Source organism: Pelophylax lessonae (assembly GCF_965119305.1).
Source record: "Pelophylax lessonae genome assembly, chromosome: 11".
NCBI classification, from domain to species: domain Eukaryota; kingdom Metazoa; phylum Chordata; class Amphibia; order Anura; family Ranidae; genus Pelophylax; species Pelophylax lessonae.
Window position 1 is genome coordinate 230,709,944 of NC_138778.1, and position 23,310 is coordinate 230,733,253.

A 23,310-nucleotide genomic window follows, 5' to 3' on the forward strand; every position below is an offset into this window, starting at 1 on the left:
GTTCCCTCCTGATACCCCATGGTATGCCCTCCCAACACCTCCCCCCCCCAGTGTGTGCCCTCCTGACACCCCATGGTATGCCCTCCCAACCCCCCCACCCCAGTGTGTGCCCTCCTGACACCCCATGGTATGTCCTCCCAACCCCACCAGTGTGTGCCCCCCTGATACCCCATGGTATGCCCTCCCAACACCCCCCCCCCAGTGTGTGCCCTCCTGACACCCCATGGTATGCCCTCCCAACCCCCCCACCCCAGTGTGTGCCCTCCTGACACCCCATGGTATGCCCTCCCAACCCCCCCAATGTGTGCCCTCCTGACACCCCATGGTATGCCCTCCCAACCCCCCCCCAGTGTGTGCCCTCCTGACACCCCATGGTATGCCCTACCACCCCCCCCCCCCCCCAGTGTGTACCCTCCTGACACCCCATGGTATGCCCTCCCAACACTTCCCCCCAGTGTGTTCCCTTCTGACACCCCATGGTATGTCCTCCCAACCCCTCCAGTGTGTGCCCTCCTGATACCCCATGGTATGCCCTCCCAACACCTCCCCCCCAGTGTGTGCCCTCCTGACACCCCATGGTATGCCCTCCCAACCCCCCCAGTGTGTGTCCTCCTGACACCCCATGGTATGTCCTCCCAACCCCTCCAGTGTGTGCCCCCCTGATACCCCACGGTATGCCCTCCCAACACCTCCCCCCCCAGTGTGTGCCCTCCTGACACCCCATGGTATGCCCTCCCAACCCCCCCACCCCAGTGTGTGCCCTCCTGACACCCCATGGTATGCCCTCCCAATCCCCCCAAGTGTGTGCCCCCTGACACCCCATGTTATGCCTTCCCAACCCCACCCCAGTGTGTGCCCTCCTGACACCCCATGGTATGCCCTCCCAACACTTACCCCCCAGTGTGTTCCCTCCTGACACCCCATGGTATGTCCTCCCAACCCCCCCCCCCCAGTGTGTTCCCTCCTGACACCCCATGGTATGTCCTCCCAAACTCCCCACTGTGTGCCCTCCTGATACCCCATGGTATGCCCTCCCAACACCTCCCCCCAGTGTGTGCCCTCCTGACACCCCATGGTATGCCCTCCCAACCCCCCACCCCAGTGTGTGCCCTCCTAATACCCCATGGTATGCCCTCCCAACACCTCCCCCCCCCCAGTGTGTGCCCTCATGACACCCCATGGTATGCCCTCCCAACCCCCCCCCCCAGTGTGTGCCCTCCTGACACCCCATGGTATGCCCTCCCAACACTTCCCCCCAGTGTGTTCCCTCCTGACACCCCATGGTATGTCATACCAAACTCCCCACTGTGTGCCCTCCTGATACCCCATGGTATGCCCTCCCAACACCTCCCCCCAGTGTGTGCCCTCCTGACACCCCATGATATGCCCTCCCAACCCCCCACCCCAGTGTGTGCCCTCCTGACACCCCATGGTATGCCCTCCCAACCCCCCCAAGTGTGTGCCCCCCTGACACCCCATGGTATGCTCTCCCAACCCCACCCCAGTGTGTGCCCTCCTGACACCCCATGGTATGCCCTCCAAACACCCCCCCCCCCCCAGTGTGTGCCCTCCTGGCTCCCCCAGTGTCTGCCCTCCCAACCACTGATGTGTGCCCTCCTGACACCCAGTGTGTGGCCTTCGCGTCTCTCCATTGGTGTGTGCCCTCACTACCCTCCCCCACAGTGTGTGTCCTCCTGACCCTTATTTTTCCAATTAAGAAGGGTTCGGTGAATGCGCATATGAAACTGGTGGGGTTCAGTACCTCCAACAAGGTTAAGAACCACTGTTCTATATGAACGAAACAGCAGAGGGCACCAACTAAGTGAAGTATATTGGAAAAGACAGTAAAAATAACAAGTGGCATCTCACAAGATGCATACAAATAAGGGCATGTCATTTACCCAGTGTGGGTATCTGTTGAGCCTCAGTGTGTGGACACCACGAATAAAACCAGAAATCCTGGAGCCACCGGGGCTTGATAAAGGGGCAGTTACACTCTGAAACATGCAGCCACGCTCCCCACCTTGCTGCCCTCCCAGGGGTGAGGACACTTCCAGTCTTGTGCAGTCCATGCGCTCCAGGATTTCTGGTTTTGTTCCTGGTGTCCTACACAGGTTTCTAACAGCGGTATCCACTTCCTGGCTTCTGAAGACACACTGAGGCTCAACAGCTACCCACACTAGGTGGGTGACATGCTCTTATTTTTATACACCTTGTGAGTTGCCACTTGTTATTTTTATTACAGTTTTTTCCTATGTACTACACTTAATTGCTCTGCTTGTTTCCGTTATATATTGGTAGAATTACCAAAGGAGACTGCAGCTGCGTTGAACCATGGAATCCAAAAGTGTCCGAGTAAAGCATTGTGTTTTCCACAAAGACCAATCAAATTGTCCCTTTCGTAGGATGAAACAAAATCTTCCATCAGTTATGGGGCCTTTCATGTTTGCCACACCATATAAAGTGTGTGACTCCCCTGCTGAATCCCACCACATTCTGCATGCTCCTATCTACAAGGCTTTACCCCTCGGTTTCGGGAACTCACCTCAAGTGATAGCCGATACCCCATTTCCTCTTCAGAAACAAGGAGCTTCCAACGCATTTAAGCCTCCCTTTAGAAAGCACGGCCTTACGGTCTGTAAAAAGATTGGAAGATGAGGGTGAGATGTAGATGGAGGACATACCTTATAGTCATTGACGATATTCTTTTAGGAGCCAACATAATCCTATCTCATTGTTGGTGTCATTGGGAGGAACTGTGCCCTATCATTGATGTTATTGTTAGGAATTGTGCCCCATCATTGATGTTATTGGTAGGAATTGTGCCCCATCATTGATGTTATTGGTAGGAATTGTGCCCCATCATTGATGTTATTGGTAGGAATTGTGCCCCATCATTGATGTTATTGGTAGGAATTGTGCCATGTCATTTGGAGGAATTGTGCCCCATCATTGATGTTATTGTTAGGAATTGTGCCCCATCATTGATGTTATTGTTAGGAATTGTGCCATGTCATTTGGAGGAATTGTGCCCCATCATTGATGTTATTGGTAGGAATTGTGCCATGTCATTTGGAGGAATTGTGCCCCATTGTTGGTGTCATTGATAGGAATTGTGTCCCATCATTGGTGTCATTTGGGCCCCATTGTTGGTGTCATTGGGAGGAATTGTGCCCATCGTTAGTTGTTGGTATCTTTGGGAGGAACTGCACCCTTCATTGGTGTCACTGAAAAAAATAGTGCCCCAAGGGCCATAAAAAAAGCAAGCAAAATGCCGGATCTGGTGGCCACTGGTCTAGATCATCACTTGACCCATACAAACCATTGTACTGGAAGAATTGCTTGCAGAAGACTTTGACAGCCCACCATTGACCTTAGCCTAACCCATTATATTAAGTTAAAAATAAAATATTGATCAAGTAAAGGCAATTAAATTGCCGCCTCCACCACAGCAGCAGGAACCACACTGATTGGCTCCTGAATAGCATTTGAAAGCCCAATCACAGTCAATCATTTAATGCTACAGCCTGGAGCCTCTGCAATTTCCCTTGATTGTAGGTGACTGATTTCCAGTATCTACATCCTATCCCCACTGCTCTTACTTAATTCTCTTTTGTTCATTGACGTTTAGGTCTTTTTTCAAGACATCTTTAAAGCTCAGCCAATAGAACTTCCTGAGCAGGATCATTCTGTTTGTAGGCAGGTGCAGTCTACTTTCTCCACTGCAGGTGGTGCTTAACTGCAATGGCATTGCAGGGGGAGAGGAAGTCAAGAGGAACATGGTTCCTCTATGGTTTCATGTCACTGGGGAAGCTATCCAATTGGACGCTGCTGCCCCATGTGACTCTGGCAGCCATCTTGGCCCAGGCAGAGCCTCTTTAAGGCCCTGGCTCCAAGGCTTTGAACGCATTTTGCATGTGGGTAGTGTAGGGACAGTTCACTTATCTGCCAGGGACAGTGATTAGCGGCAGGGAGAGGTTCCAGATGAGTTGGGAAAGGATAGGAGACACACCGTCCTTCTGGAGACCTCCTTTTCTCAAGACAGTAGCTGAGACCTGCTCTGCTACACGTTGCTGATATTGCCTTGAGTGTTCCTGGTGGGGTGCCTTCCCGCCGGGTTGTTGTGAATTACTGGATTCTGCACTAGCACGAGTTCTGCTCTTGGCAACTGGACACTACCACATCTAAGTCCAATCACCGATAAAGGATGGCATTGTTCTCCTGAACTGATGTGGGTCACTGGTTTGGTTTGTAAACAGAAATGTTCCTTTGCATCATATTAAAATGGCTCCATAGCCATAAAGTAGAAAGGTTTACATCAAACCCATAGAAACCCCGTACCTGCCAGGATGTCGGCTTCATCCATAAACTGAGTGCTGAATAAGGTAACGTGACCAGCCTTGCGCTCTTTGAGAATAGACCATACACGGTGCCTGGAGAACGGGTCGAGGCCGGACGTCGGTTCATCCAGCAACAGAACCTGGAAGTAGAAGAACAGAAATTAGGTTTTACTTGGTGATGTTTTCAATAGATAATTCTGCAAATATTTGAAGTTAACCACTTAAGCCCCGGAAGATTTTACCCCCTTGCTGACCAGGGCCTATTTTGCGATTCGGCACTGGGTGTTTTTAACGGACAATTGCACGGTCGCGCGACGCCAGGGCTTTTTTTCAGCAGGAACGCGGGGGAACGCAGTTCCGGCACCTCCAGTCTGAATATATGCAATGGCAAAGGGGTGCTGGGGCCAGTGGGGTGAACTGAATGGTCTATTGATGCTGGCTGCTGGGGGATCTATTGTTGCTGGGAAGAATCTATTGTTGCTGAAGGGCATTTTGTTGTGGGGGGGGGGGCTATTGTTGCAGTGGAGGATTTATTGTTGTTTGGGGGAACTATTGTTGCTAGGGGGCTATTTTTGTTGGGGGGGTCTATTGTTGCAGGGGAGGATTTATTGAGGGGGGGGCGATTGTTGCAGGGGAGGATTTATTGTTGCTGGGGGGCTATTGTTGGGCGTCTGTTGTTGCTGATTGCGGGGGATCTATTTGACTGTTGTTTCTGTTGTTGCAGGGGGAGATTTATTGTTGCTGAGGGGATCTATTGCTGGGGGGGGGGGGTCTATTGTTGCTGATTCCAGAGGATCTATTTTACTGCTTTTCTAGTTATTAACAAACTCTATACAAAAATCCCTAGAACCACAATATGATACTTGGTTCTGTATTCTCTAAAAGGAAGGGGGGGGGGGGGGGTGTACTGGGAGGTGGGTAGAGGGTGGAACCAAAGGACAGTGCTCGGAGGTGGGAAGGGGGTGGAGACAAGGGGTGACTCCGAAGAATGGAGTACCTGCACCTATTCTCTGAGAAAAAAAGCCCTGCGCGACGCGGTACCCAAATTAAATTGACGTCCTTTTTTTTCCCACAAACAGAGCTTTCTTTTGGTGGTATTTGATCACCTGTGCGATTTTTTGGTCATGCGCTATAAACAAAAAAAGAGCGTAAATTTTGCAAAAATAACAATATTTTTCAAATTTTTTTATATGAAATTCCCCCCCAAAAAAATGTAAAAATCTAATTTTTTTAACATTTTAGGCCAATTTGTTTTCTGCTACATATGTCTGGTAAAAAAAAAAATTGCAAAAAGCGTATTTTGATTGGTTTGCGCAAAAGTTATTGCTAAGGGAAAGATTTTTGTCATTTTTGTTGTTTTTTTTTTTAACGCGTAATGGCGCCGATCTGCGATTTTTTTTTTTTGCGGGACTGCGACATTGCGGCGGACAGATCGGACCCTTGACTGACATGTTTGACACTTTTGGGGTTACCAGTGACATTACTACAGTAATCAGTGCTATACATATGCACTGTTACTGTAAAATGACACTGGCAGTGAAGGGGTTAACTTTTTTGGAGAGGGAGGGGTTAAGTGTGTCCCTAGGGGCGTGCTTCTAACTGTGATTGGCTGTGGCTTGAGGTGTAGGAACAGTGATCAACGGTCCTACATAGTAGAACCGTATGATCACTATTCTTACACATGGGAGAATGACAGGCGGCTTTGTTTACATCAGCCGCATGCCTTTCTCCCTCTCTAACGGACGATCGCGAGTGACTGGTGGACATCGGGTCCGCCGGGCACACGCGCGGGGGGGTCCGTGACTGCACGGGAGCGCGCCTCCGGCGGCGCGCGCTCGCTCCCTAGATCCTCACAGGCTAGTGAGGGGCTGACTGCCGACGTAAATAGTCGTGCGGCGTTCGGCAAGCGGTTAAAAAGACTTGAGGAGATTTTTAAAAAAAATGAAACTTGTCTGTGTATTTATAAGTATTAGTGTCATGAGGAGCCTACATAGAAGTTATTAGGATGAATTCACTAAATAAAAAATTAAGAATGTTTCGGGAAGATCACCTCGGGGTCTCCTAATAGTGCGATCGCCAGCGTCAGTTTCCTCCTCTGACCTCCACTCAGTTTCCCGGCCTCCAGATTCTTAAAGTCAGCCATGGCCAGGTCTGAAAGTACCGTTTCCACCTAAAAACATACCTCTACTTGGTGAAAATATCTACTTTCCCAGTACAGTGAGGGGAAAAAAAGTATTTGAACCCCTGCTGATTTTGTACGTTTGCCCATTGACAAAGAAATGATCAGTCTATAATTTTATTGGTCGGTTTATTTTACCAGTGAGAGACAGAAAAACAACAAAAATATTCAGAAAAACGCATTTCAAAAAAGTTATAAATGTATTTGAATTTTATTGAGTGAAATAAGTATGTGACCCCTTCGCAAAACATGACTTATTATTTGGTGACCAAACCCTTGTTGACAATCACAGAGGTCAGACATTTCTTGTAGTTGGCCACCAGCTTTGCACACATCTCAGGAGGGATTTTGTCCCATTCGTCTTTGCAGATCCTCTCCAAGTCATTAAGGATTCGAGGCTGACGTTTGGTAACTCGAATCTTCAGCTCCCTCCACATATTTTCTATGGGATTAAGGTTTGGAGACTGGCTAGGCCACTCCAGGGCCTTAATGTGCTTCTTCTTGAGCCACACCTTTGTTGCCTTGGCCGTGTGTTTTGGGTCATTGTCATGCTGGAATACCCATCCATGACCCATTGTCAATGCCCTGGCTGAGGGAAGGAGGTTCTCACCCAAGATTTGATGGTACGTGGCCCCGTCCATCGTCCATTGATGGGGTGAAGTTGTCCCCTTAGCAGAAAAACATCCCCAAAGCATAATGTTTCCACCTCCATGTTTGATGGTGGGGATGGTGTTCTTGAAGTCATAGGCAGCATTCCTCCTCCTCCAAACATGACGAGTTAAATTGATGCCAAAGAGTTCGATTTTGGTCTCCTCTGACCACAGCACTTTCACCCAGTTCTCCTCTGAATCATTCAGATGTTCATTATCAGACTTCAGACGGGCTGTACATGTGCTTTCCTGAGCAGGGAGACCTTGCGGGTGCTGCAGGATTTCAGTCCTTCATAGTTTGTTACCAATTGTTTTCTTGGTGACTATGGTCCCAGCTGCCTTGAGATCATTGACCAGATTCTCCCGTGTAGTTCTTGGCTGATTCCTCACTGTTCTCATCATCATTGAAACTCCAGGAGGTGAGATCTTCCATGGAGCCCCAGACTGAGGGAGACCGACAGTTATTTTGTGTTTCTTCCATTTGTGAATAATCGCACCGACTGTTGTCACCCTCTCACCAAGCTGCTTGGCGAAGTTCTTGTAGCCCATTCCAGCCTTGTGTAGATCTTCAGTCTTATCCCTGATATCACTGGACAGCTCTTTGAACTTGGCCATGGTGGAGAGATTGGAATCTGATTGATTGATTGCTTCTGTGGACAGGTGACTTCTATACAGGTAACAAGCTGAGATTAGGAGCACTCCCTTTAAGAGAATCCTCCTAATCTCAGCTTGTTACCGCTATAGAAGACACCGGGGAGCCAGAAATCTTGCTGAATGATAGGGGATCAAATACTTATTTCACTCATTAAAATGCAAATCAACTTTTTTGAAATGCGTTTTTCTGGATATTTTTGTTGTTATTCTGTCTCTCACTGGTAAAATAAACCGACCAATAAAATTATAGACTGATCATTTCTTTGTCAGAAGGAAACATGCAAAATCAGCAGGGGATCACATGCTTTTTGCCCTCACTGTATATTTCAATGTAACACATATTCATATTTATTGTACCTGAGATTTAATTTTTCTGTTAGGAATTCCTTTAATCTTTGCAAAGACTTCCAAATTCTCCTTTACAGTTAGAAGTTCAAAGTTGACATCGAACTGCGGACAAAACCCGATCTTCCTCTGGATCTCCTGTCGCTGACTGAAGTCGGACAACTGATAATTATGGATGGTGGCAGAGCCTACAAAGAGGGAGATGGGATTAGAGATGTACATGACGGAAAAATTAATTTAGTTTCTAATTCATTCAATAAGTTAATAATTTTATTACGTTAGAATATTTCTGTAGCACTACCCCCGCTCTGCTGGCAGTGGTAACTGGCTCCGCTATTCCTAAACAGTCATTTAAAGCGGAGTTCCAGCCAAATTTATTTTTTTTAAACCCCCAGAGATATTCTTTTTAATCCATGAAATCTATTTTATATTAGCAAAATATATTTTTGTGTTCTGTGTTATACATAATTTTTTTTAACAAAGTAACTTTATATTTCTCCTGCAGCGGGATCCCATCTTAGATGTGGGCATGTGAAGCCCACATGTACCTTCTTCCGGGAATAGGTGCTGCTAGTTTACCAGAGTCAGAAGACATACTCGAGGGTCGAGGAAAATTTTAATACAGAGCGGACAGTTGACTGAGATGAGGCGGGGCTGAGGTGGGACGGAGGTGCGGCTGTGTCAGTAATGCACGGATTCTAGCTTTTAATGGCTAGAAGCCCTGCATTACTGACACGGCTGCACCTCCGTCCCACCTCCTCTCAGTCAGCTCTCCGCTCTAACAATTTTCCTCCACTTCCGTCCCGTCTCCTCTCTGCTCTCCCATCAGCCCAGCCCCGCCCCCTGTAAGGATACGAAGACGCGCCTCCTCTCAGCTGTCCGCTCTGTATTAAAATGTTCCTCCACCTCCGTCCCACCTCCTCTCAGCTCTCCCATCCGCCCTGCCCCCTGTAAGACGCGGCGGCAACTCCGTTCTGCCTCAGCCCCGCCTCCTGTCAGTAAGCTGTCCGCTCTGTATTAAAATTGATAACGCACATCTCCCAGGAGCCTGTGCGCCGCAGGAAGTGATGTAGCTTGCCGCGGCGCCGAAGGAGGAAGAAAATTGCTTACCCCCTAGCAACAAGGTAAGCCAGTCAAGGAAAAAAAAAAAAGTCGGCAATGCTGTTTTTTAATTGAGGAATGCCAGCAATTTCTAAAAAGTTTAAAACATGGGTGGAACTCCGCTTTAACATGCATTTTTCACTTGCATCCAGCCACAAGAAATCAGTCCCTGGGCTTGTTTCTGTGGATTGTTTTTAGGAAAAAAAACTTGGATAGGTTAGATGGTTTATGGGATGCCCAACCTGACTGGAACAACAGATAGGATGAACTAGATGGACTTGTATCTTTTTTCAACCAGACTAACTATGTAACTTTGAGGACAACATCCCTTCTATGTACAAGAGTGAAGATCCCGGACTGTTCTCCTTGCTTGAAACACCCAGTCTCTTTGGATCAGTGGCAAAGTCCCTTACAGACCAGGAGCTTTTATTCCAGTTTGGAAAATAGTACAAAATGATGCACTCTGTCCTCCTTGCTCCCTGCTGCTCTTATGCAAGATTCCTTCTCAAACTGGACGCTGAAAGGATTCTTCCAAGCCAGCCTGTGCTCAGCCTGGAGGCAAAGCCCCCGCCCCCCAGACCTATGGAACCCCTCCTAGGCAACTGACAGCCTCCTCAGCACTCCATCTTTCACCCAGCCCTCCTGTTGGCTAGGCTCTCCCATATTTAAGAGCTGCTCCATCCATCCTGCCAGGACATTTTGCCTAAGGATTAATGAGACTGCCCTAAGTATGCAGATCAGGACTTCCTGGCCTCCACCCACTAACTTCCAGAAGCTTCTAGAAGCTTTTAGTTCCAGGGGGAGGTACCAGAGACCTACAGAACCATCCAGCTTGACCTGCAGTAAACCCACCCAATTTTAGACTCACATAACTTACCATGAGTCAAAAGCTTAAATTTACCTTCACTAACACTAGTAGCACACTGGGGGAGGGGGGCAAGTGTTATAATTTGTTTTCAGAATTCCTTTTGTACATTCGGATTCCTTTTGTATATCCGTTATTTTCAAATCAATTAGAAATTCAAATTCTTTACTATTCAATTCTATTGTATTTTTTTTTTTTTTTTGTATTCTTTTCTATTATATTCCTTTATATTCTAATTTATTCTATTCTTTTTTATTCTATTTTATTCTATCCTAAGTAGGAATCATCATCTTATTTCACTTTTATACCTTACTGTATTTATTGCAATATGTTTCCATTTTGAATTCCAATTCATTTTTAAATTCCAATTCATTTTCCAAATTCCAGTTTGAATAATAATTTCATTATACTCTATTTTGGATTCGTTGAAATCCATTACTATTGCGATTCGTAAATTCGGATACATCTGAATCTCAGAATAACGAAAATTTTGTCTGAATTTCAATTCGTAACGAAACGAATGGCACATGTCTAGATGGGATTCATGGAATGAAAGGCCAGTTGCATCCAAAACTGAGGCTTATATTTTGGGCAGAGACTGGTGGGTTGATCACTTCTCTAGAAGACTCCAGTGACTTTACATAGCCTCCAATGCAGCCATTCCCAACAAGGCTTCCATGGAACCCTAGGGTTCCTCCAGGAGTTTCTAAAGGTTCCTGTGGCTGACTGTTGACTGACCTCCCATATGATGGTGCCTGCATAATTCGAGGATAATTGCCATGACACCAATTTTCCTGTAAGGGTTGCATTGTTTCTACTGGCCACCAATGCAAGAGACTCCCCCCCCCCCCCATGAACTTGTTTTAGTAAGAGTTCCCTGAGACATAAAATTATTTTAGGGGTTCCCCCAGGGTAAAAAGGTTAAGGAAAGATGCTCTAATGTGAGTGATAAAAAAAAGATAAGGTTTCATGCTTATGGACTGAGAAATAAATATATTAATGTGGATTGCTGGTGGCCTTGATAATTAAGGAGAGGAAAATGTTACCACTAGTGGCTCCGCACATCCCGCTGAGTATATTCAGTAATGTTGTCTTTCCAGCTCCGCTGTGACCGAGTAATGCTGTGATCTGTCCCTCGTAAACATCCAGGTCCAGACCTGGGGGATAAAATAGTAAAATACAGTTAATGTGTGACAGAGGCATAACTAGAACCTTCAGGGCCCCGGTGCAAGAAACCATGAAGGGCCCCCCGGACCCCTGGCCAGGGCCCTTCCCTTCAAGTCTGGTGCTCTTCCCACTGATCCTGGGACCCTTTACTCTCATTGTGGGGCCCTTTATTACGGTTCTGCAGCGGGACCCTTTCACAAGTTTTGCAGTGGGCCACCTTCCTGCCATCTTGGGGCCTCCCCACGGTCGTGGAATGCAATGACCCAGTCGCAAGTGTGACCTTTGCGATCATGGAAGTTCACCCACTGGGGTCAGTAGTTTTTATTTTATGGTATTTTAATTGTATTATTTTTTTATCATTTTATTTTATTTTTTTACAATGTCACTGACTATGACTCTGTCCATTCAGAAAAGGAAGGAGCCGGTAAATTACATATTTATCGACCCCTTCTTGGTTCTCTATTGTGACACATCCCCTGCAGCAGCCGGCAGGAGAAGGGAGGGAGCACAGTGGGGGGTGGGGAGGGGGGGGACCAGGGGTGCACACAGGGGCCCAGAGACAGCAGAACACAAGTGAACTGGATAGGAGGAGTGGCGGGGGCAGCATACAGAGGAAACAATCTCCTCCATTTTCCTCCTGCAGCTACAGGAGGAAAAAGGAGGACAGTGATTTCTCTACATGCTGCCCCCACCACCCCTCCTATCCAGGTGTACAGGGGAGCCGCACAGGCCCCTGGAGCATGGGGCCCGGTTGCAATTGCAACCCCTGCAACCCCTAATGTGTGAATTTCTCACTGCACTGCTTCGGCGAATAATTTCTGTCATGTGTCTTATTTTCTCTGATTCTCAGCTCCAACCAGTGACCATAATGCGGCATATTCCTAAAATACCTCAATCAGGAAAATAGCACATTATGGTCACTAGAGGGAGCTGATTGTCCAATATATTTATATCCTATGACAATCAGCTCCCTCTAGTGACCATAATGTGCTATTTTCCTGATTGAGGTATTTTAGGAATATGCCGCATTATGGTCACTAGAGGGAGCTGATTGTCATAGGAAATAAATATATTGGACAAATTACAGGGTTTACTTGGGTAACTGTGCTATTGCTGAGGGCATTTTTCTTTTTTATAAATAGGCTGCTTAGTTTAAAATGGTAAAAAAAGTAAATAAAATAAATAACTATATGGTAATGAAAATGTAATGTGTGATGAAGGAGAAATATATATTATAAAATAAAATTATTTTTTTTTATTCCAAGGACATGATCCAATATTTATATTGGGATATGCTGATTATTATTTCAGCTTGTGTTTGACTTTCCTTTTTTTCTATATGCTGAAAATATCCTATGGGGTTGATGTATTAACCACTTAAGCCCTGGAGGATTTGGCTGCTCAAAGACCAGGGCCTATTTTGCGATTCGGCACTGGGTGACTTTAACGGACAATTGCGCGGTCGTGCGACGCTGTACCCAAATGAAATTGACGTCCTTCTTTTCCCACAAACAGAGCTTTCTTTTGGTGGTATTTGATCACCTGTGCGATTTTTATTTTTTGCGCAGTGGTCTCCAAACTGTGGCCCTTTTTTAGCTTTTATCCGGTCCTTGGGGCACTATTCCTACCACTGATGCCAATGATGAGGCATTGTTTATTCCCACTGACACCAAGACATTTTCTTCTCCCACTGGCCTCAGTCCAGCCCTCACAGAGTCTGAAGGACAGTATACTGGGCCTTTGTTTAGAAAGTTTGGAGACCCCCTTGATCTAGATGTAGGAACTCGTACTGTGAGCATAAAGAACCTTATACATCAGACAACAAAAGTCACATCACCTCGTAGCGCCTCTGTTTTGTCATCTTTGCCATTGTACATTTTCTTAATGTTGAATATTCTGCAAGAAGAGATTTTCACCCATAGTAAATCAGGAAGCATTAAGTCAACACAGACCTTTGTTTGCAGCCATAAAAAACCTAACGGGGCTTCTTCTACCTTCCAAAAACTGAAAAGGTTTGGGCTAGTGTTGGGCTTTAACCCACCAAAGTCTGTGAACCGCCATTGGTTTGCTTTTTCTGAAAATGCATGTTTGCCTGACTGGCATGTTGATTTCCTAGTTTAAATGAAGACGCGATGTAGGTGCATGGAACAGAAACATCATAAGGAGAAGCCAGCAAGTGCAACTCCAGTTGCATTTAAACAAAAGCCTCCATAATTGGGGTCCCCAAAGCTCTTATTGGCAGCTTTATTCTGAGTCTTGAGTTTAAAGAGGAACTGCAGTCTGCTCACATAATTTGTAATAAAAATATATTTGCCATTCTGAAGCTTTTCTCCAACCACTTTGCATAATATTTTATATATACTGTGATTCTGTACTTGCTAAATATACTGCAGAAATCTCCCTTCACTAAATCTGGCTGCAGCCATTTTAACTGTGGGCAGCTGAAGCTGCTGCCTGTTCACTTCCTGGATTTACACAGACACACGCATATATATACATACAGTATCTCACAAAAGTGAGTACACCCCTCACATTTTTGTAAATTTTTTATTCTATCTTTTCATGTGACAACACTGAATAAATTACACTTTGCTACAATGTAAAGTAGTGAGTGTACAGCTTGCTCATTGTGTTGGGGGGGAGGGGGGGGGGTTACCCTGACTCTGGAAAGACTGCTTAGCAGGAACACAAGATCTCTATCTTCTCCCACATCAGATCGACGTTCTGCCTGTCTCGGAAACGATCGCAGGTGGCTGGCAGACTGGCTGATTGGTTCCCCATCTGTCCAATCAGCGGGCGATCACGCCTCCTCTAGTGGCTGTTGCACAAAATGATGTACAGGTACGTTGTTTCGCGCAATAGAGCCGACTTGAAGCAGTATATATACAGTATCTCACAAAGGTGAGAACATCCCTCACATTTGTGTAAATATTTTATTCTATCTTTTCATGTGACAACACTCAAGAAATGACACTTTGCTACAATGTAAAGTAGTGAGTGTACAGCTTGTATAACAGTGTAAATTTGCTGTCCCCTCAAAATAACTCAACACACAGCCATTAATGTCTAAACCACTGGCAACAAAAGTGAGTACACCCCTAAGTGATAATGTCCTAATTGAGTCCAAAGTGTCAATGTTTTGTGTGGCCACCATTGTTTTCCAGCACTGCCTTAACCCTCTTGGGCATGGAGTTCACCAGAGCTTCACAGTTGTCACTGAAGTCCTCTTCCCCTCCTCCATGATGACATCACAGAGCTGGTGGATGTTAGAGACCTTGCGCTCCTCCACCTTCTGTTTGAGGATGCCCCACAGATGCTCAATAGGGTTTAGGTCTGGAGATATTCTTGGCCAGTCCATCACCTTTACCCTCAGCTTCTTTAGCAAGGCAGTGGTCATCTTGGAGGTGTTTGGGGTCGTTATGTTGGAATATTGCCCTGCCCCCCAGTCTCTGAAGGGAGGGGATCATGCTCTGCTTCAGTATGTCACAGTACATGTTGGCATTCATGGTTCCCTCAATGATCTGTAGCTCCCCAGTGTCGGCAGCACTCATGCAGCCCCAGACCATGACACTCCCACCACCATGCTTGACTGTAGGCAAGACACACTTGTCTTTGTACTCCTCACCTGGTTGCCCCCACACACGCTTAACACCATCTGAACCAAATCAGTTTATCTTGGTCTCATCAGACCACAGGAGATGGTTCCAGTAATCCATGTCCTTAGTCTGCTTGTTTTCAGCAAACTGTTTGTGGGCTTTCTTGTGCATCATCTTTAGAAGAGGCTTCCTTCTGGGATGACAGCCATGCAGACCAATTTGATGCAGTGTGCGGCGTATGGTCTGAGCACTGACAGGCTGACCCCCACCCCTTCACCCTCTGCAGCAATGCTGGCAGCACTCATACGTCTATTTCCCAAAGACAACCTCTGGATATGACGCTGAGCACGTGCACTCAACTTCTTTGGTCGACCATGGTGAGGCCTGTTCTGAGTGGAACCTGTCCTGTTAAATCACTGTATGGTCTTGGCCACTGTGCTGCAGCTCAGTTTCAGGGTCTTGGCAATCTTCTTATAGCCTAGGCCATCTTTATGTAGAGCAACAATTCTTTTTTTCAGATCCTCAGAGAGTTCTTTGCCATGAGGTGCCATGTTGAACTTCCAGTGACCAGTATGAGAGAGTGAGAGCGATAACACCAAATTTAACACACCTGCTCCCCATTCACACCTGAGACCTTGTAACACTAACAAGTCAGGTGACACCGGGGAGGGAAAATGGCTAATTAGGTCCAATTTTTTCAGTGTTGTCACATGAAAAGATACAGTATAATAAAATATTTACAAAAATGTGAGGGGTGTACTCACTTTTGTGAGATACATAGGTATAAAAGGGTTAGGGTAACAGTTATATAATTGTAAATATTTAGAAGCTCTAGGATGCGATAGCCATTGTTGTCATTTATTATTCCCTTTGTCTTTTCTACTTCTTTATGATATAAAGTCTACATACAAGAAGGTATGTAGTAGGGAAGGTTGGTAGTCCATTTTGCTCAAATCTTACTTTTACAAGTTTAATCTTTTATCTGTTGTGAAAATGCACGATAATGAAAGTGTAATTCCACTTTTGTTTGTTGAAAAAAAATTAATGTCCTCTGGGCAAACCTTGTCACAGATTCCTACCTTTGTCACCAGACCTTTTTTTTAACCTTTGTTTCACCAGATACTGAATGGGAGTGTTTGGTTCATTATAATCACCTGGTGCACTCAGAGTTCTGTTAAGAAAAGCATCCCTTTAGAGGTATTTAACCCTTGGGGAGTAACTCACTAAAATGTAAATTCCTACTGCAGAGGATGACTAAAATTGGACTTGTATCTTAGTGCAGCAGACTTCTGGGAAATCAGTGAGCCAATCACACAAGCAGGAAATTATATTTTTGGAGGCGTACTGCACACCAACAATGTAAAGAACCTCCGAGTTACCATGTTGCATTGGATTTTACATAGTACCTGATTGCTTCTTTTCCCAGCAGCTCAGCAGGAATTTTTTCGACATAGTCCTCCGATTCAGGTTCTGCCCTTCCTTCCCCTCCGAAGGGTACGGGAGTCATCTTCTTCTTCAACCAAAATGAAGACCTCAGGAAAAACAGTGGCTCGTGCCTCAATCCATTTTTATCTAGCAGCACAAGAAGACATGTTCTAAGTGCAAGTCCAGACCAAAATGAAGCCTGCTTATGTTGTTCCATCAGAATATGTTTTCTGGTGTTTTATGACTTTTACCCCAAGATCCCTTTCCCTACATTTATTTCTCCTCTACTTCTATGTAAGTGTAACACCCTCCTAGGTAGGTGCTGGTGAGAGAGTACAGTTTTTGGCTCTGTCTGCCTATCAGAGGAGCAGCAGGCAAATCTATATTGCTCTCTGCCTATTAGAGAGCAGGATTTGTTAGTGAGGTCTGCTCATTGGGCTCAGTATGTGATTCATTATCCCTAGACAGTGGGAGGAAACCTGACAAATGGATGCATAGGCTTTGGTACAGTCCTAGTGATTGGCAGGGGCAGGATGCCTCGGTGTATTCTGGGATACTGTATAAAAGCCAGGAGCACATGTGCTGCGGGGGTCTTTGGCTGGAGAGCAGAGTCCCAGGGGGAGGGAGGGTGGTGGCTGCTTCCTCCTCTGTAGCAGTGGCACTTGGCTTCAGGAGGTCGTCCTGAGGGCCAGAGGAACAGAGCTGAACCCAGAGGTCCAGGAGAGTAGACTGAGGGGGAGACACTGGAGACTGTAAAAAAAAAGTATCGTGAGTACAGGGGCTCGTGTCAAAGGGCCTGACCTGAGGGGGGCCATCCTAGTCAGTGGACGGGTGTCGGCAGTTGAGAAAGAGGATACTAAGGAGAGTGTCCTGAAGATAACCTTAGTTCATCAAGTCATCTTAGGAAAGAGACTTAAAGCTAAATCCACCTCAGTGGCAAGGTGGATCAACAGCCTGGCTGTACCGAGAGATAGAAGTCCACCAATACTGTGCATAGTTAATTCTGAGTATCCTACTATTCCCTTCTCCCATCCCTAATTTATAAATAAATATAAAAACAACTACATACCCCTGGACTGATTATTGGATGAGCCAAGAAAGAAAAGAGAGAGACTGTGCATGTCAAGGTTGCTACTGGTAACTCAGGGGGACCCATAAGTGTGACATCTGGCAGGGGACAGTGCTACATAAGTGAGAGCAAGGAGCCTGCATGGTGGGGGTGGGGTTCCTGAGACCTTTCATGGGCATTATAAACAGGGGTTCCCAGATCACCAAATTGCAAAAAAAAAGGGGGTGAAGCAGAGTCCTACAGCAAAGCCTGGAGGAAAACGAGGATGGGGTTCCTGTACGCATCTCATTAGATAAAATGAAAAGCAGAGGCACCTTTATCCACTTGACCTCCAGAAGATTTATTTATTTATTTAATACTGACTAATTCCTGAAATTTTACACAAGTATACCAAGTATATGGCAATAGACTCAGACTACACTGGACGAAGGCTGCGTTCCCTTATGGCACTTTTCCACTGAGGATCTGCATAGTGCCACTCCTCAGCACTATCTTCGAGTTTGTAGGATGTAATGTATAGTATGGTGATACCACTATGTCTTATGTATCATGCAATGATTATTATTTTTTCTTTTTATTATTGATACATATGTAAGTCTTATTGTTCAAATACACTTTGGTACCCTCTATGTATATTTTGTATGTGCTAAAAGTATTCCCCTTTTGTTAGGGGCTTCCTTTATTTTTTATGTCAATCAATAAAACATTTTTTTATCTCACTCTTATCTGTGCCTTTAAAGTCCACCAAATTTCTTCCAATGATTTGATACTATAAATTTCTGATATGAGGCCTCGCCCCTAGGGAATTTGAGGCAAATTGTCTCATAAAATGTGGACTTTTCAAACATTATATTAGAGTATTGTGAGGAATAAAAGTGTCTAATTTGCAAGAAGTTTCTGTGTTCTTCTTGTGGTATTTGATACCTGTTTTGTTGTTGAGAATGACATAAAGGAAGAGTTCCTGGTAAATTTATGGAGGGAGGTTAGATCATGATCCTTCCACCATGAAAAGGCGTCTGCCCTGTACAAGTTCAAAGGGAGTTTGGGGTCTCCCAGGAATGAAGCTTGGGGTGGGGAATCAGAGATTAGTCTGAATTTCATTTTATATAATCTGCAGAGTTGCAATGACTGCAAAACCAAGTGATTCAGGTGTGCAATTTTGCATGGCTGGATTCCCTTGGACCAAAGGAGACCCGAAAGTGAGTAAGGGGCTATAGACTATTTTTCAAATTTCACCCAGGGCACCTCCGGGTTTGAAGCGTGCCACTGTGTTAACTGCGCGAGTCTTGCGGCTAAATAGTATAGCCAAAAATTTGGTAGGCCAAAGCCCCCATTAAATTGTGATGAGTAAAGCACCTCAGATGCGAATCTCGGGTGGGAATCCGACCACACAAACCTATTGACCTCCCTCTGGAATTTGGTAATGAATATTTTATTAATTCTAATAGGTAAGGCTCTAAACAGGTATAGAATCTCGGGGAGAATGGTCATCTTCACAGCTGTCACTCTGCCCAAGAAGTATATACGATAAGACCTCCATACCCTCAACAGATTTCTAAGTTTAATAAATATTGGTATATAGTAGGGATGCACCGATCCGATATTCAGATCGGATATCGGTGCCGATATGACCCTGACAGCTGGGTCGGGGGATCGGTAACATTGACCGATCCACGGGCCGATTCGGTTTTTGCTGAGTAACAGCTCAGCCATCCCTTACTAGGTGTAGTAGTAGTATGGGATGGGAGCCGCTACTTCCTGTATAGTCCCGGCTCACAGGCGGAGTGATATCAGATGCACTCCGCCTGTGAATGGAGGAGCTGTACACATGAAGCAGCGGCTTTGCTCTGTACTGCAGCCGCATGCTTTATGTGTAGGTCCGGAACGGTACCGGTATCGGTATCAGCGATTTCACAACGCCAGATATCTGTATCGGGACCAAAAAAGTCAGATCGGTGCATCCCTAGTATATAGTTTTTGGAAAACAAGTAATCTAGTCGTCGTGTCAAATGAATCCCTAAGTATGGAATGGAGTCTAATGACCATGCAAATGTAAATGAGTTTTTAAGAGAACTGTAATGTAATGCTTGGAATATTTATCGGCATGCCAATAGATTTGGAAATGTTTACAGTAAGACCAGAAAGAGAGGAGAATTCCTCTAACGTTTTGAGTAAGTTTGGAAGGGAAAAAATTGGGTTGGTGAGAAATAAGATCATGTCGTCCACATACATGCTCAGTTTATATGTTGTCTTGTCGGTTGTGTAACCGTTAATATCCGGGTGTGACAGAATCGTTTTGGCGAGGGAGAGAGGGGACATCCTTGTCTAGTTCCTCTACCAGTTTCAAAGAATTCAGAGTTACATCCCGGAATTCTTATTCTTGTTTGTGGACTATTATATAAAGCTTTAAATGCGTGGAGGAATTCTCCACAATTCTCCACAAAACCCATATTTTTGTAGAATAAGATTTAACCACTTAAGCCCCGGAGGATTTGGCTGCTAAAGGACCAGGGGTTTTTTTGCGATTTTTTACTGCGTGACTTTAACGGACAATTGCGCGGTCGTGCGACGCTGTACCTAAACGAATTTGACGTCCTTTTTTTCCCACAAACAGAGCTTTCTTTTGGTGGTATTTGATTACCTGTGCGATTTTTTGATCACGCGCTATAAACAAAAAAAGAGCGTAAATTTTGCAAAAATAACAATATTTTTCACATTTTTTTTATATGAAATTCCCCAAAAAAAAAAGTAAAAATCAAAATTTTTTAACATTTTTCGGCCAATTTGTTTTATGCTACCTATGTTTGGTAAAAAAAATCGCAAAAAGCGTATTTTGATTGGTTTGCGCAAAAGTTATCGCGTTTACTAACAAAGGGAAAGATTTTTGTCATTTTTGGTGTTTTTTTTTTTAATGCATAATGGCGGCGATCTGCGATTTTTTTTTCGGTACTGCGACATTGCGGCGGACAGATCGGACCCTTGACTGACATTTTTGACACTTTTGGGGGTACCAGTGACATTACTGCAGTAATCAGTGCTATACATATGCACTGTTACTGCAAAAATTACACTGGCAGGGAAGGGGTTAACTTTATTGGACAGGGAGGGGTTAAGTGTGTCCTAGGGGCGTGTTTCTAACTGTGTAGGGACATTCCTATTGGTGTAAAAGCAAAGATCAACCGTTCTACATAGTAGAACGGTCAGATCTTCACTTTTACACAGGGAGAACTGACAGGCAGCTTGTTTACACAAGCTGCTCTGTCTTTCTCCCTTCACCGGAGCGATCGCAGTGTGACTGGCGGACATCGAGTCCGCCGGTCACACGCACTGACTTGTCTGTGAACGAGCCGCGGCGGGCGCGCGCCCGCCCGCGATAGGCTCGCAAGTCAGTGACAGGCGAGTGACGTACCGATACGTCACTCTGCCTGGCCGGGGCTGACCGCCGCAGTATATAGTCGTGCGGCGGTCGGCAACCGGTTAAATATTGCCGAGAGACGCTGTCGAATGCTTTGTTAATGTCTAGGCTTAAAAATAAAACCTGTTTCATGTTTAGATTATTATGTTGGTTACTAACCGAATATTGTCCGTTATTTGGCGGCCTGGGATAAAGCCCATTTGGTAAGGGGAAATAAGTGAGGGGATAATTGAAGCCAATCTATTGGCCAATGCAATCGCTTGATTTATTCTCCCTGGAGAAGAGACGCCTGAGGGGGGACATGATAGCAATTTACAAATATCTCAATGGGGATCTCAGCTTAGAAAAACAGCTGTTCAATCAAAGGGATTGCATGAGGACTCGAGGGCATACAATGCGATTAGAGGAGAAGCGTTTTAACCTCAGGCAACGTGGGGGGTTCTTTACTGTTAGGGCAACAAGATTGTGGAATTCTCTACCACAAAAGGGGGTTTCTGCGGGAAGTATGGTGGCTCTCAAAAGACTCTTAGACGTACATCTCAAGGATCAGAACATTCAGGGCTATGTGAGATGATTACAGCCACACACACCTACACAGGTTGAACTGGATGGACTATTGTCTTTATTCAACCTCACCTACTATGTAACTATATACCCTACTATGTAACTATGTAACAATAATCTGCTGAAAATTTTCAAATCGTTGTTTATAAATGAGATAGGGCGATAGTTTTGCGGTAACGTATGGTCTTTGTCTGGCTTAGGAAAGAATGTCATTATATAGTGAGGATAAGTGAGGAACCAGAAGCTGGGAGAATTGTTTATAATATGACGAGGAGAATCCGTCCGGACCTGGGGCTGAGTTTTTTTTTTAAGGGATTTTATGATTTAGGTAATTTCATCTTCTGTACAAGGGGCATTTAATTTTGCAATTTGGCTTGAAGATAATGAGAGGATAGAAATACCCTCCAACCATGATATGTCAGAAGGTGAAATAGAGGAGGTGGGAGTCGATAAGAGGTCCGAGTAAAACTTCTTGAATATAGAGAGAATTTTTTGCGGGTGGGTGAAGATTTGGTTTGAGTTATTCCTAAGTTTATATATATGAGGTGGTTTGATGGATTGTTTGAGTTTGCGAGCAAACATGGTTGAATACGTATTACTTAATAAAAGAAATCTCCCTTTAGAAAGTCTGAGAGCCTTTTCAGCCTTATATGAGAGTAGTGCATCTAGTTAAAGTCTTTTCTGGTTAAATGTTTCCCCAATTTCCTGGTCGTGCGTGTTATAATGTATTTTGTATAGATGTTGGAGGTCTTTAGTTAATGTTGAGATATTCTTCCATCTTTCTTTGTTTTGATCGGCGGCTACTTTGATTAACCACTTGCCTACCGGGCACTTTCACCCCCTTCCTGCCCAGGCCAATTTTCAGCTTTCAGCGCTCTCACGCTTTGAATGACAATTTCGCGGTCATGCTACACTGAACCCATATGAAATTTTTATCATTTTTTTCACACAAATAGAGCTTTCTTTTGGTGGTATTTAATCACCTCTGGGTTTTTTATTTCTTACAAAAAAAAGAAAAAAGTCAGAAAATTTTGAAAAAAAATGTTTTTCTCATTTTCTGCGAGTAAATTTTGAAAATAAATACATTTTTCTCCTTCACTGATGTGCGCTGATGAGGCGGCACTGATGGGCACTGATAGGCTGCACTGATGGGCACTGATGAGGTGGCACTTATGGGCACTGATGAAGTGGCACTTATGGGCACTGATGAGGTGGCACTGATGAGGAGGTACTAATATGCCGCACTGATGAGCACTGATAGGTGGCACTGATAGGCGGCACTGATGAGCATTGATAGGCGGGACTGATGAGCACTGATAGGTGGCACTGCTGGGCACTGAGAGGCGGCACTGACGGGCGGCACTGATGGGCACTGAGAGGCGGCACTGCTGGACACTGATGGGTGGCACTGATGAGCACTGATGGGCGGCACTGATGGGCAGCACCATCAGTGCCCACACTCAGTTCCCATAGTGCTGCTAGTCAGTGCCCATCAGTGCCTAGAGGAGCAGGCACTGATGGGCACTGACTGGCAGCACTATGGGCACTGATTGTGGGCACTGATGGGGGGCACTGATCGCGGGCACTGATGGTGGGCACTTATTGTATTTTATTTACCTTTTGTGTAATCAGGGCACTGGTGATCAGTGCCCTGATTACATTTTTCTGTGTCCCCTAACCGCTGATCGGCTCTGCTCTTCCTCACACGCAGTCTCTGTGTGAGGAAGGAGAGCTGGTGATGAGAGATGATCTCATATGTTTACATATGAGATCATCTCTCATTGCACGGTCCGATCACGTGGTAAATGGCCGCTGTGATTGGCCATTCACCACGATCTGTGATTGGCTGTGTCCAAGGGACACAGTCGACACAGATTTTCCCCGATTCACGCTCGCGGGAGCTCGCAGGGAGCCTGTCACTGGGAGGCCGTTTAAAGACG

The 23,310-nt window shown here is 45.4% G+C and overlaps 1 protein-coding gene across 1 annotated transcript in view; it reads right to left on the minus strand.

The window, feature by feature from the left end:
* Positions 1 to 23,310, minus strand: part of LOC309566413 (ATP-binding cassette sub-family A member 10-like) — a gene marked incomplete at its 5' end in the record, with an annotated part of 118,446 nt that overhangs the window by 52,512 nt on the left and 42,624 nt on the right. The window contains 7 exon segments of the mRNA XM_082271559.1: positions 2,546 to 2,636; positions 4,342 to 4,480; positions 6,391 to 6,510; positions 8,181 to 8,356; positions 11,181 to 11,291; positions 13,139 to 13,197; positions 16,304 to 16,469. Coding sequence (XP_082127685.1) covers positions 2,546 to 2,636; positions 4,342 to 4,480; positions 6,391 to 6,510; positions 8,181 to 8,356; positions 11,181 to 11,291; positions 13,139 to 13,197; positions 16,304 to 16,469 — 862 coding nt within the window.